We start from the raw sequence: 12,465 nt of genomic DNA, 5'->3' as shown, positions 1-12,465 counted from the left end.
GCTTTGTAAATTCAGAGAATTCAAAAACAACATCATTAGAGAGACTTTTACAAGCTATAGGTGTGTTAGAAATTCAGATTTATGCGCACAGAGGGCGAAGAGGCTTGTCAGAGAGGAGGAAGCACGAACCCCAGAGAAGCTCCATCAAACATAAATGAGGCCAATCTTTCCACAGAGGGTGACATGGCGGCTCCAACCAAGGGTCCCAAAAACCCACCCCATCCTTCATGTCAGAGATCTGAGAGTCCTGAACAATCGCAGCATCAATCCCTCCACCTCAGAAAGACAGCCTTGGCTGACAGTAACACTGATGCCTTTAGATCAGCTAAAGAGAGTAGTCTGCTCAGTTTTTGATCCTCTTTTTTTCCATTTTCTGGATGTGCAGGCGAGAGGGAAGTTCTTGACATTGTCTCAAAATATCGACAATAGTAATAATGAAGGGTTTCCCTTAGTGTATTGAAAACGTCGTGGCCAAGCAGGCTTAAGTTGACTCCCTACTGGGCCTAAGCCTTTCAGACTTTCAAAATACATTTTTAAGATGTTTTATAATCTACATCTGAAATGGGGTGGCTTGGATGGAAACTCAAGCTCACCAGCGAGATCTGCTGGTTAAAACATAAACACATTATAGGAAATGGCAGGCCTAAGATCAGTTTTCTTTCTTATCACACTTCTTACGTTACCAAGCTAGCTAGCCGGATGGTCGCTAGTTGATAGGTAGTTCTGTCTGTGATAGTGTTATCACAGAAACTATAGGGCCCTACCTTAGGCACATTTCCATTAGGGGGAAAAAATGGTCTTTCGGGATATATATTGTGTATCTATATTCAGCCTAAATATATCGGGATATGACTTTTGGTCCATATCGCCCAGCCCTAGATGATGACACTGTACTCGTAATGTCCCTAATATGAAAACCATCCTAGTCTGCCACTACAGTAAATTAGTAATTACTTGTACCTGCTGGGGTGTATGCATGTGTGTTTGTGTGTACATTTTAAGTTGTATATTAAGTCTATGTTGTAACCTCTATGGTGCAAACTGTTTTTAGTCATAGCCTAACTCCAGCACTATGTTCATACCTGGCTACAGTTAGACCTGCACGTTGCTTGTGACCTATTAAAACATTTATAAAATGCTTTCCATGCTTTAAAAAGTAGGCTTGTATCCTTCACACATGGCAGTGTCCCACAGAGATGGTGGACGTTGTGTCCTTCTGAAGCAAACTGCTATTTTTGAAAAGTGAATTGCTCTTTGCTACATAATGCTGTCTCAGGAGGCTCGCATATCTGCGGTAAGAGCGAGACCTTTTAGTCTGGCGCGTTGCTTTCATGCCGCTGTGTGTTTTGTGTGCGTATGTAATGACACACATTTGCCCCTCTGTTATACTCATCTTTATAATAAACATGACATTTTAAAATGACTGTGTTCTGTCGGTGTGTAATGACAGCTGTATTGTGATGGTTGGATTCCACTGCGTCCTGATTGCCGTCCTTACGTGCTATACTTCTTACTTCTCTGCAGCCTCAGACTCCTAATTGGCTTCCCTGCCACCATTGTCCACCATTCCAGCGGTTTTCTGTTTTCAGCTGTAATCCGGCCCCTTGTATGTTTTCATAAGGAGCCTATATAGGTATAATTGTAGTGTTGCCTTCCTGCTGTGTGGCTAGCTGCTTATGGACTGCGTATGTACTTGCGGGAGGGTCTGCAGGTTTTGCTCAGCGCCGTTTGCTTTAAGCTGAGCCATTGTGTGGGCCATGTCAAGTCTTGCCTTACTCTGCACTTGGTCTCCTTTTGCTTTTATTGTGACTTCTTTGTTGCTGTCTGGACTTTGAATGCAGCGGCTTGTTGCCACAGCCTTACCTTGCTTTAGAGTCATATTTCCCTGCGGTTTACTGTTCTTTCTCTTTACCTCCTGTGGATTTATTGCATTGTGACTTCTAGACGAGGGAACATAGTGCTCAATGTTTTTCCCCCTCTGGAAACACCATCAAATCACTGTCAAGCTCTTTTCTGCATTACGTACATGTTGTCTGTGGCGTGTGAGCAGAAGCATTGTGGAAAGACAACTGTCACCTGTTACCTTAAAACACCTTTTCACTCCTCTTAAAGCCTCCAAAGTGTGCACATACAAACACACACACACACGCTTATTTGTCTGTGCCACTTCATAATTAATTAGATGAGTGGAGAACGAGTTGTCTCAGGGGCCGTGTGTGTGTGTGTGTGTGTGTGTGTGTGTGTGTGTGTGTGTGTGTGTGTGTGTGTGTGTGTGTGTGTGTGTGTGTGTGTGTGTGTGTGTGTGTGTGTGTGTGTGTGTGTGTGTGTGTGTGTGTGTGTGTGTGTGTGTGTGTGTGTGTGTGTGTGTGTGTGTGTGTGTGTGTGTGTGTGTGTGTGTAGGAAGAGCGCGACCAAAAGCGATGCATACCAGATGTTTTAGAAATGAGGTGGGTTTCACTGGAACGTAACACATTCCCAGGGATGTGTGCGGAAAGAAATTCTTCCTCATCTGTCGAGCATGTTCTTCACCCCCCCGTCCCCCCAGGAGGGTATGCATCCAGTTTACTCCTCTGTATTCTGCTCCTCCCTACGTCTTTCTTAATGGAGTTCTTGCCGTTAAGCCCACAATCTCGTGTGTCCCTGGTGCGTCTGTAAACACTGTGCATACGTAGATGTTGGCGTGGTCCACCCGGGCACTGCCGGTGATTTGTGCGTTTAATTTTGTCAGCATGGCACTCAGAAGGTGTGTCTCCTCCATCTGTCCCCTGGTGGGCAAAAGTGCTCCAGCTCAGACCTAAAGTGATTCTGGGGGATATTTGACATGGTGTGTGTGTCTGAGTATGCGTGGCATTGAATGGCTTAAGCTGCAGACTGCCGCTATGGGTGTGCCTTTGTCTATTTATGTTAGCAAAGTAAAGTCTGAGCACTCTCACCTGCACACGAGGGGAGTAAAGCCACAATATTCCATCCCAAATAGGACATATCATATCTCGTTAATGGTATTTATCAAGCTATAGCATAGTCTAAATTAAATAACCACATGGTAAAACCTATTTTTTTTGTGCTCTGTCAGATAGGCCGATGCTGGTATTAGCATCATATCTCTACAACCAGCCCTGGAGCTGCACTAGACGCCAGTCAGATGTCGCCCATGAACAGTGGGAAATGGCTCATACGGCAGCCTGATGTCTCCAACTTCAGCTGTCATCTTTGACCAGTCTGCTATTAAAAGAAAATAGACCTGAATGTCACAGCCAATATTGTGGATGAATGTCATTTATTTTTTGGTGAATAAATTACTTTTCTTACAAATTACAAGACCGGATGATTGTATCTTGAATATAGTCTTAAACATTAATGGTAAAAGACTAGAAACTATACTATAACTGTTACACAGCACATGCATATTAATTATAGTCTAATTTCTATTCAAACCAACGAATCAGCTATCCACACCAATCAGTGTCTGTTCCTCACAAAACATTATCACAGAAATAAGCCAAGCCAAAACTGTATTACCATGTGTCTGACTCACAGGCTGCAACTGTAGCTCCAGACACCCAGGTGGTGACTGAGCTTCCTCATCCATCCACACACACACACACTTACACACACAGGAGCAGGGTGTAAGTGGCTCTGCTTCATCACCTCAGCAACCGCCTCCATGGCTCTCAGAGTCGACCAGCAGGGTCGACCTCTCTGCTGCGGGCAGGAGAAGGAGACAAAACATCCCCTCCTCTAGCTCAGAGGATGAGTTCTGTAATGAGTTTCATGTTAAAGTTCTTTTATTCTAATGATACAGGAGGTGTTGCTTCAACTTTAAACCTATAGTTAGGGCTTGCTTTCTCTGCTGTCGATGATGGGTTGTCTTGATACACATTGTGTGCTACACAATGCTCTCTAATTATTGGTATGAGATGGTTTGTGTAATCCGCACCAACTATAAAGCAGTTTCTTTCTCTACTTGAATCCTGAACTAAAAAAATCATTTCCTGCTGCACTTCCCAGTAGGGTTGGGCGAAGTCCACAGTGAAACATCACAATGGGTGATGATGTCATTGTTGGGAGGGCGTCTGATGGGTTATTCTTATAAAAATACTATAGATTCTACTAGGGCTGGGCGATATGGACCAAAAGTCATATTCCGATATATTTTAGTCTGAATATCAATATACGATATATATCCCGATATTTTTATCGCAAAGTGAGAGCAAATGTTCAGTCAAAGTCAAATACGACATGTCACAAGTAGTTTTATTGAAACCGTTTATTTTAGTGAACATAGATACTGTATAACAACAGGAGTACCTTTTTTTTTTTTTTTTTTTTTTTAAATCAAAGCTCCATGAAGTGCACATTTAAATAAAAAAAATATCTTAAATAAAAGCTGCAGCTTGCCTGGAGCAGGGATCACAGTGCACAATTTAAACTATATTGATATATGCAATATGGTCTCATTCCATATCTCATTAAAAGATATATCGATTTATCGCCCAGCCTTAGTTTCTACTGTGATAACATGTTTGCATTCCAAATTAATATATTTATCAATTAATATTCAAGCGTCTTACTCCTCTATGCCAGGGGTCATCAACTATATGTATCCAAGGGCCAGACTTTTTCTGCCTTACATTTTCAGAATTCATGGTGTGGGCTGGGCTAGAAGCTATGGGCCATTTGTGGCCCACGGGCCGCCAGTTAATGATCGCTGCTCTATGGTCTTGTTGCCCTTCTGCCTAGGCCAGGGGTCGGCAAACCTTTACTAACAAAAGAGACAGGGAGAAAAAATGTGCGAATGAAACCGCAAACCTTGTTTTTTAGTCTTACAATGAAGATAAAACAGCCTATAAGTATAAATTAGCCTTTCGACATTACTAATAAGTCCTAATGAGCATTTGTTAATATGATTTTGTCAGAATCCAGGTGCAAATGAGAGGCTGGACTAGGATGCAAGGGAAACTTAAAACTAAACCTGAACCTGGCAAAATTTAGAGTTTAAGGCATCAGAACAGGACTTTTGAAAGCTATTATGCACATTTTAGTTGACTAAAATCTTAAAACGTTTTCTTAATGCTGTATATAAGAGACATATTTTTACAATTGAAGAATACAAATTGCTTTGGTCCTACACCATTGATAAATAAACATTAAAATGTAAAGAAATTACCATTTTGTTTTGAGTTTTTTTTGTCACAGTCACAGGGCTTCCAGAGCTGGTTGCCTACCCCTGGCCTAGGCTTATCTGTGTCTCCTCCCACAGTTCGAATAAATTCTCTTTTCCTTCAAACTCGTTTTGGGAAACGGGACAGCCATCGCGTCCAACTTTAGTTAATAATCAGAATCAGCCCCACCATTTTAAACCACAGTGGTTGATGACTGTCAGTGGTGTCGGTCTAACCTTACATCCCTGCCTTTTTTCTGACGTATACTTCAAATGTTAACACCCTGATGAACTTCTTGTGACTATAATGTTAAAATAACACTCCATTGTCTTTCTTTTTTCCAGTCCTCTGCGCCAAAAACCTGGTGAAGAAGGACTTCTTCCGTAAGTACCTGCTATTTATGATATCCCTGTGTGTGTTTGTGGGTATGTGATGCAGGTACTGTAAAGACCTCTTGGGTCACTTTGGGCTGATAGAGTTCAGCTGCTACCAAGCCTTCAATGAAACACTATTTATTTAGCCATTCAGCAGATGTGGGTGGCTTACCACATTCACATGTCTTTGAAAGTGTTGTCTACATAGTTTAAACCTAATCACCAACACTCAAGTGTAATTCCTGACACACTTTTTCTACAATGGTGTTTTGTAAAATGGCACTAAGACAGAATGAATATATTTCTATTTTGGACAACATTTCTGTGACCACTTTGCATAAAACACTCAATTTATTTTCTCCACTAAAGACTTAATAGCTCGTGTGTGGGTGTCTTTAGTGTTGTGACTGTTTTGGTGTGTTTGGGTCAGGCTGTCATGGTGAATGAGCACGTAAAGGTCTTCTGCTCACTCAGGTGGTTTCTGTGGTGCCCATTCCTGCCATTCCAACGCTCAGGAGCTGAGCAAACATTCAGCTAGGGAGTTGGTGGAGAGCAGCACCGAAACCAGAGAGAAAATGTCTTTGTGTGTGTCCTTATCTGTGAAGTAAATCTATTATGTGTTACTCCGTTTTTGTCATTTTGTTGACATGTTTCTGTCAGTGATTCTGTTTCTAATAATAAAGACTGAAAAGCAAACACCTTTACACAACACTGGCGCCAACACATACTGAATGTTACCACTAGCAATCATTTGCTGTTTTCCCAATTAATAGCTAGTATAATATAAATATAATTTACAATTACCGGTCAAACCAAACTGATAGATTTTAATGTGATAAATCCATTAAACTGTTAAAATATATTAGCATAATTATTTGGTGTATTTTAATATCGGACCATTTTAAAGGGCTAGTTGGGATGTTTTAAAGTGGTGGTCCATTGTTGGTGTGTTATCAAGAGTAAATGGCGGTCAGACAGGACTACCAGCACAAAGGCCTGATCAGTTCGTTAATTTGGTGTTTTTTTTTACCAAAGCCACCCAATAACACAAACGATTGAGGCAGCAGTAGACCAGCAATTCATGTTTTCCGCAAGATAGAATTACTGTTTTTGTCAATGGAGTAGGGTTGTCACAATACCAAAATTTTCAACTCAATATCAATACTCGATATTCGATACTCAATACCATTTTCCTTACCACAAGGATAAAAACAAAGACCCCAAAATTTAACAGAAATATTTTTATTAACAAGAAAAATGCAACATGTAAAAATTAACAGAACCACAGGTTAAATATTTATAATCAAAAACAGTTTTGCAAAAAGAAACTGCAACTATGATAACAAGCTTCAGGTCTGAGGTAGTGCAAAAAAATAAATAAAAAAATACAATAAACAATAACAGAACAATATTTTGAGGTTGTATGCTGTGCACAATATTAGGCAAGATTGATAAAAAAATAACAACTTAACAAGTGTTCATTCCTTGGCTAGGTATCGATACTTTTGAAAATTAGTATTGTATCCGGATACAACGTTTTAGTATCGATACTTTTTTGAGTATCGATACTTTTGACAACCCTACACTGGAGTCTGGTTGGATATAACAGCTTCAGTCTCCCATTGGAAAAGGCTGTCTGAAAGTAAAATATTCAAAATGATAAATGCTAAAACTATTCAAAATGTGGCGTACACTTGATTTAGATTTTTTTCTTTGTTCGTTTTTTAAAATTATGGATAAAATGTCCCTATTTTCAGCACTATATTGCTTAGCTTCTGGTCCTGTACTCCTGACTGCTCCTCCTTTTTATTTCTCCACAATGAGAGTCAAACCCACAGACTGACCAACAAAGTATTCAGTCAAACTGAATTCAACTGATATCAAACATGTATGGACGACAACAACTGCAGCATTTTATCAAACTTTTCCTAAAATTTTTGTGAATGTAACATAAAAAAAGGCTAACTTTGCAGCGTTATTTACGACAACTTCCCGACACAGCACCTGACACATGGTGCCTATAAATTCCTTAGATTTTCTAGTTTCATATGATACCAGTATCTCAAGTATATTCCTAAAAGTGACAACACACAAAGTACTGAGGGCATTATGGCAGTAAATGTCGATACTTGGCGGCCATAAATCAATATAATATCACCAGGCAACATATCGCGATACCATACTGTATCGATTATTTCCCCCACCTCTATGTATCTCATAGTGTGTCCCACTTCAAAAAATCTGAACTATCCCTTTAATATATTAAGAGCAACAAATGTAATGCATCTTTAGTTATCCACAACTGTGCTTTTATCCCCAAAGGACCTCATTTGGAAACAAACTAGAAGAAAAATTGTGGAAGTAAACAATGAGTAATGTGTGACTGGTCCCACAGCAGAACAACAGGGTTGTAGACACCACAGCATCTGTGCCGGCTGTATTTATCACCGTCTGCCGTGTAACAAGCTAACACCGCTGTGTAATGTTGTCATTTGTGTCTTGTTAAATTGTTTATCTGTAATTTATTGATGGTGAATGTGGCTGAGGCTGAGCTGGCGTTGTTCTGTTTCCCCTCTCTCCCTGCAGGCCTCCCTGATCCCTTTGCCAAGGTTGTCGTAGACGGTTCAGGGCAATGCCACTCGACAGACACTGTGAGGAACACACTTGACCCCAAGTGGAACCAACACTATGACCTGTGAGTCCCAGACACTTTAACACAGTCACTTCTCACATCTGTTTCCAAAGACAAGAAACAACTCAGATTCCTTCTTGGTTTATTTGAATACCTCCCACCTTCCTAAAGACTTAATCTGATTACAAACAGCAGTTTGAGGCCCTGCTCGGCCCATTACAATGCCTCACAGTTTTTATGTCTTTCTTTATTTAACCTCAATAAGTGAGCACACTGAGAAGTGTCAGCCTGTGTCATTAACGGCACCTAAACAGTAACAGATGTAAACAGCTCTTGCATCTGGTCTCTCACTTATCTGCATACTCTGTAATGACATAACTCTTCAGCACCGTAAAAAGAGTCTAAAAACGTCCCTTGGAGCAGTGTTTAAAGAAACAGAAAAAGGAGGGGCGTCTCCAATAGTATTTTATTCCATTGACTGAAACACGTGCATGTCTTGTTGCACCCTGATTGCCTTTTCCCAAAGATGGTTCGTCCTGTGAAAGTAACCTGGAAAAAAACAAGAGACAGAGCGCGTGAGTGAAAATGTGAGAGTGAAAGTTTCCAGTATTCGCCCCGGTGTTTATCCAACAGTCGCGGGTAGCCAACAGCGAGAGGAAGCACATGTCTCCGTTTGTTTGGTTGCTGTGGATACAGGACCCTCTCTCGCTATATGGCTGTTAAATTAGCAGCTCGTGTCACATTTGACAAGAGGGAAAAAGTTGTGTGTGTGTGTGTGTGTGTGTGTGTACGCACCTTTTAAAGATGGATCGATGGAGAGGAGAAGAGACTCTGTGGAGCTTTCTATACTCTAATTTGTCCCGAGAGCCTGCAGATGTAGCTGAGTGGAGTTTATGTGCAAATTACTGGTGTTTCTGTGCCAGTGATAAGTTTAACATCAGTGCACCCTCCTTTTTTACTGTCTGTAGTGTTTATCCCCATGGCCAGCAGAAGGACTCTCAGGTGGTGTGTTGGAGGAGAGAGGTTTTAATTGAGCAGGCTAGAAAGCCGTCTGGCTGGCTCACACTTATTAAAACACGGCTGCAACACCTGGTGTTCTGACTGCAGCCTGGTGCATTAAAGCTGTTGGCAGGGAATCTTTTTTTCCATTTGTTTGTATGCGATCGTTTGAGGGTGTTGAAATACTGTGTACGTGTGCCTCTTAGTGTGTGTCTGTGTGTCCAGGGTTTCATCGGTCACAGCCAGCAAACTGTCCCGCGAACTGTGACCCTTCAGCATTGTTGCAGGATGTGTGCAGCATGCCAAGGATAGCAGACAGTCTATCTGGCCTCCTGCCTCACACACACTCACTCTGCCTGCACCAAGTGTGTAAAACAGACACTAACACTAACAACTACAGGATATTGAAATTAATGACACATTAGCATAATAAACACTCCTGTTGTCTGGTTGTAGAGTGCAAGGACACATTGCTTATTAGTAACGCAATTGTGTTTTTAAAGGGCTGACATCTTCACAGCTAGTGTGGTGAAGTATTTTCAAGCATTTTTGGAGTCTCCCTCCAATGTGCACGCAATCACATTTTGTTCATTAGGAGTTCTTCAGATATGGCGTTATTAAATTATACATCTGCAATGTTAAGTACTCAGTCTAGACTCTAATTATTTACGCGCCCACTCATCCATCCATTTTTCCTCCCACCATCCAAGCTGAATCGCACCCAGTTAAACAGCACCACCATTAATGGCTTTATTAGATCCTTAGTGTTACTATGTAGTAGAATTCGGAAACAAGGAGAATCATTTTTCTTTTAAATGGGGTTTTTTCTGACAATTGAGGCTGGAGCATAATGTCCCTGTGGATTTGAACAGGTTGCACAGCCGCGCTATTACAAGCATTAGGCATAGGAAGATATGAAAATGTCATGTCATGATTATCCTGACCAAAATAATCACAAATCAAAATCTTCAATCCTGATGTTCATCAAAAAATATGTGAAAACCCTTAAAATATGCTGAAACATAGTGGAAACAACTAAAAACACAAAATACACCTGTTTTTTGTTTTTAATCATTCATTCATCCATTATCCTTTACCGCTTATCGGCACTCAGGTCGTGGGGGCTGGAGCTGATCCCAGCTGACTTTGGGGTAGAGGCGGGGTTCACCCTGGACAGGTCTCCAGACTATCACAGGGCTGACACATAGAGACAGACAATCACGCTCTCATTCACTCCTACGGGCAATTTAGAGTCACCAGTTAAACCTAAGTGCATGTTTTTGAACTGTGGGAGGAAGCCAGCTTCCTCCTTAATTTGACAACATGAGCAGGCTGAATGCTAATATCAGGCCTTCTCTTTGTTCTGTTTGTATCTCAGACTGTGACTTTACTGTTGCTGTAATGAAATGTTTTCTTTCACTTTGACCATATGTTCTTGGCAGTAAGTAGCAGGAAAAAGCTAATAAAAACAGTGCCAAAGATGCCTCTTGTATGAATACAGTCTGCCAAATAAAAGGATGTATTTAGACAGCACATCTGACTCTTTAAATCCGCTGCTTTTCTTTTTTATTGCAATTTTCCCATTGTCTCTTGTGCCTTGTGTGTACGTGTGTTATTGCCTATGACTGGTATTAAAAATCTTAGCCAGACTAATGAATTTTATTACATGGAGGGTGATCCAGATGAATGGGGTTTGGTAGTAATACTTCCCTCCCGTCACGTCTGTCTGACATTGCAGCTCTCTCACATCGCACCCCAGACAGGCATTTGGCATCGACTCAAAATGTCCAGACGTCTTACTCACAGCCCCATTGTTTCATATCCCTTTTGGTAAGCGGCATGATAATTATAGTGGGATGCAGTTCTGCGAATCGTACAGATGATTAGTTTTCAACCGAAGGAGGGAGCCCACCCGAGCAGATGTGCCACAACAGGTTCACAGGGTGAGATTTTATCACACCGCCGGCCTCGCCTGACACACCAGGAGAGGGAGAGGAGAGAGCATGGAGGAGGCAGACACTGGCTGTCAGGATATAATCTGTCTCATCTTTGTCTCTACATACACTCTGTCTGTATAGTTACCTGACCATGTACTTTACTGCTACTGTTGCTTTTACCTCTGCTGAATGGCAGTCTGTCCGTTGGCCCGCAACTCTGATTCAGACCGAAATATCTCAACAACTATTCGATGGATTGTCCTTAAAACGTATAAAGATATTCATGGTCGCCAGAGGATAAAGCATGCAGCCTTTCATGATCTTATGCCTTTTTTTTAGAGGCACCATGAGGTTGACGTCATTGTCTGCCTTGGTAAAGCCTCACAGAGCTGCTCGTATGTTATGTTATCCTTCCTTCTGTAATTTATAGCTGTGTTTCCATTAAAGTCGAAGCAAATTTTGAGATGTTGCATCAAATAAAATGTGAATTAGGAAGGTTTCCATTAACAGGTTTAGAGCGAATAAACAAAGTTGCATAAACGTTCTTTGGTCAGAAGATGGCAGTGTAATGTGTTGCTATAGGGTAATCCGTCAGAAAACAGTAGAAGAAGTAGAGATGCGTGTGAGAGAGAAAAATAACAAAAAAGAGGTTGCTAATCGGACATCTTTGGCCACCCAAGAGGGAAAATGGAGAGAAGTCTTCAGGAATTGGATTCAGCTTTGTGCTACTTTTAATTATTCTTTCATGTCAGCTCGTCCTGACCAGCAGAGCGGAAACAGCTGATCAGTCATGTGAGTTAAATGTTCATTACATAAGAACTTATTTGGAAAAAGTGTGTCCATCTCCCGTTCATCCCCCCCCCCCCCCCCCCCCAAAAAAAAAAAAAAAAGAAGACAAAACCATCTTAAGCAATTTAAAAAAAATTTGCGCCTTTTTGGGAAGTTTTTATCTAATTTTGGTGTTTCCATTAAGCTTTTCTCATGCAGATCTCCAAAAGGCAGATAGACATTTGTTGATAGAAAGACGACTTGCCATCTCTTACTTTGTGATGTTGTTAATCTTCAGTCATATCTGTCTCCTACTCCATGCAACTTATCCTGAACTTCTTCAATTCAGAATGTATGATAATGTTGCAAATACTTTGATTTTCCAGGCAAACAACCATGGAATTATGCAATTAATATTACAACCCTCCACATCTGACAGAATGATTGATGACGGTTTATACCCAATTACATTTTCAATTAAGCTGGTTTAGTCATGCTGGTCATTTCATATTTCGGGGCAAATAGCTGCCTTCATTTTTCTTAAGATGTCACATTACTAAACACAAAGAAAAGGGATCTGAAAGCTTGGTGTC

At 41.0% G+C, this 12,465-nt stretch overlaps 1 protein-coding gene across 2 annotated transcripts in view; it reads left to right on the top strand.

Annotated features, from left to right (window-relative positions):
* The window catches only part of smurf2 (SMAD specific E3 ubiquitin protein ligase 2), a 72,205-nt gene that overhangs the window by 24,777 nt on the left and 34,963 nt on the right, over nt 1-12,465 (top strand). For both annotated transcript variants that reach the window (XM_059347629.1, XM_059347628.1), the window contains exons 2-3: nt 5,507-5,545; nt 8,123-8,231. In XM_059347629.1, coding sequence (XP_059203612.1) covers nt 5,507-5,545; nt 8,123-8,231 — 148 coding nt within the window. The remainder of the gene's footprint in view (nt 1-5,506; nt 5,546-8,122; nt 8,232-12,465) is intronic.

This window comes from Centropristis striata, chromosome 13, assembly GCF_030273125.1.
Source record: "Centropristis striata isolate RG_2023a ecotype Rhode Island chromosome 13, C.striata_1.0, whole genome shotgun sequence".
NCBI classification, from domain to species: domain Eukaryota; kingdom Metazoa; phylum Chordata; class Actinopteri; order Perciformes; family Serranidae; genus Centropristis; species Centropristis striata.
This window is presented reverse-complemented; position numbering and strand designations above follow the sequence as displayed.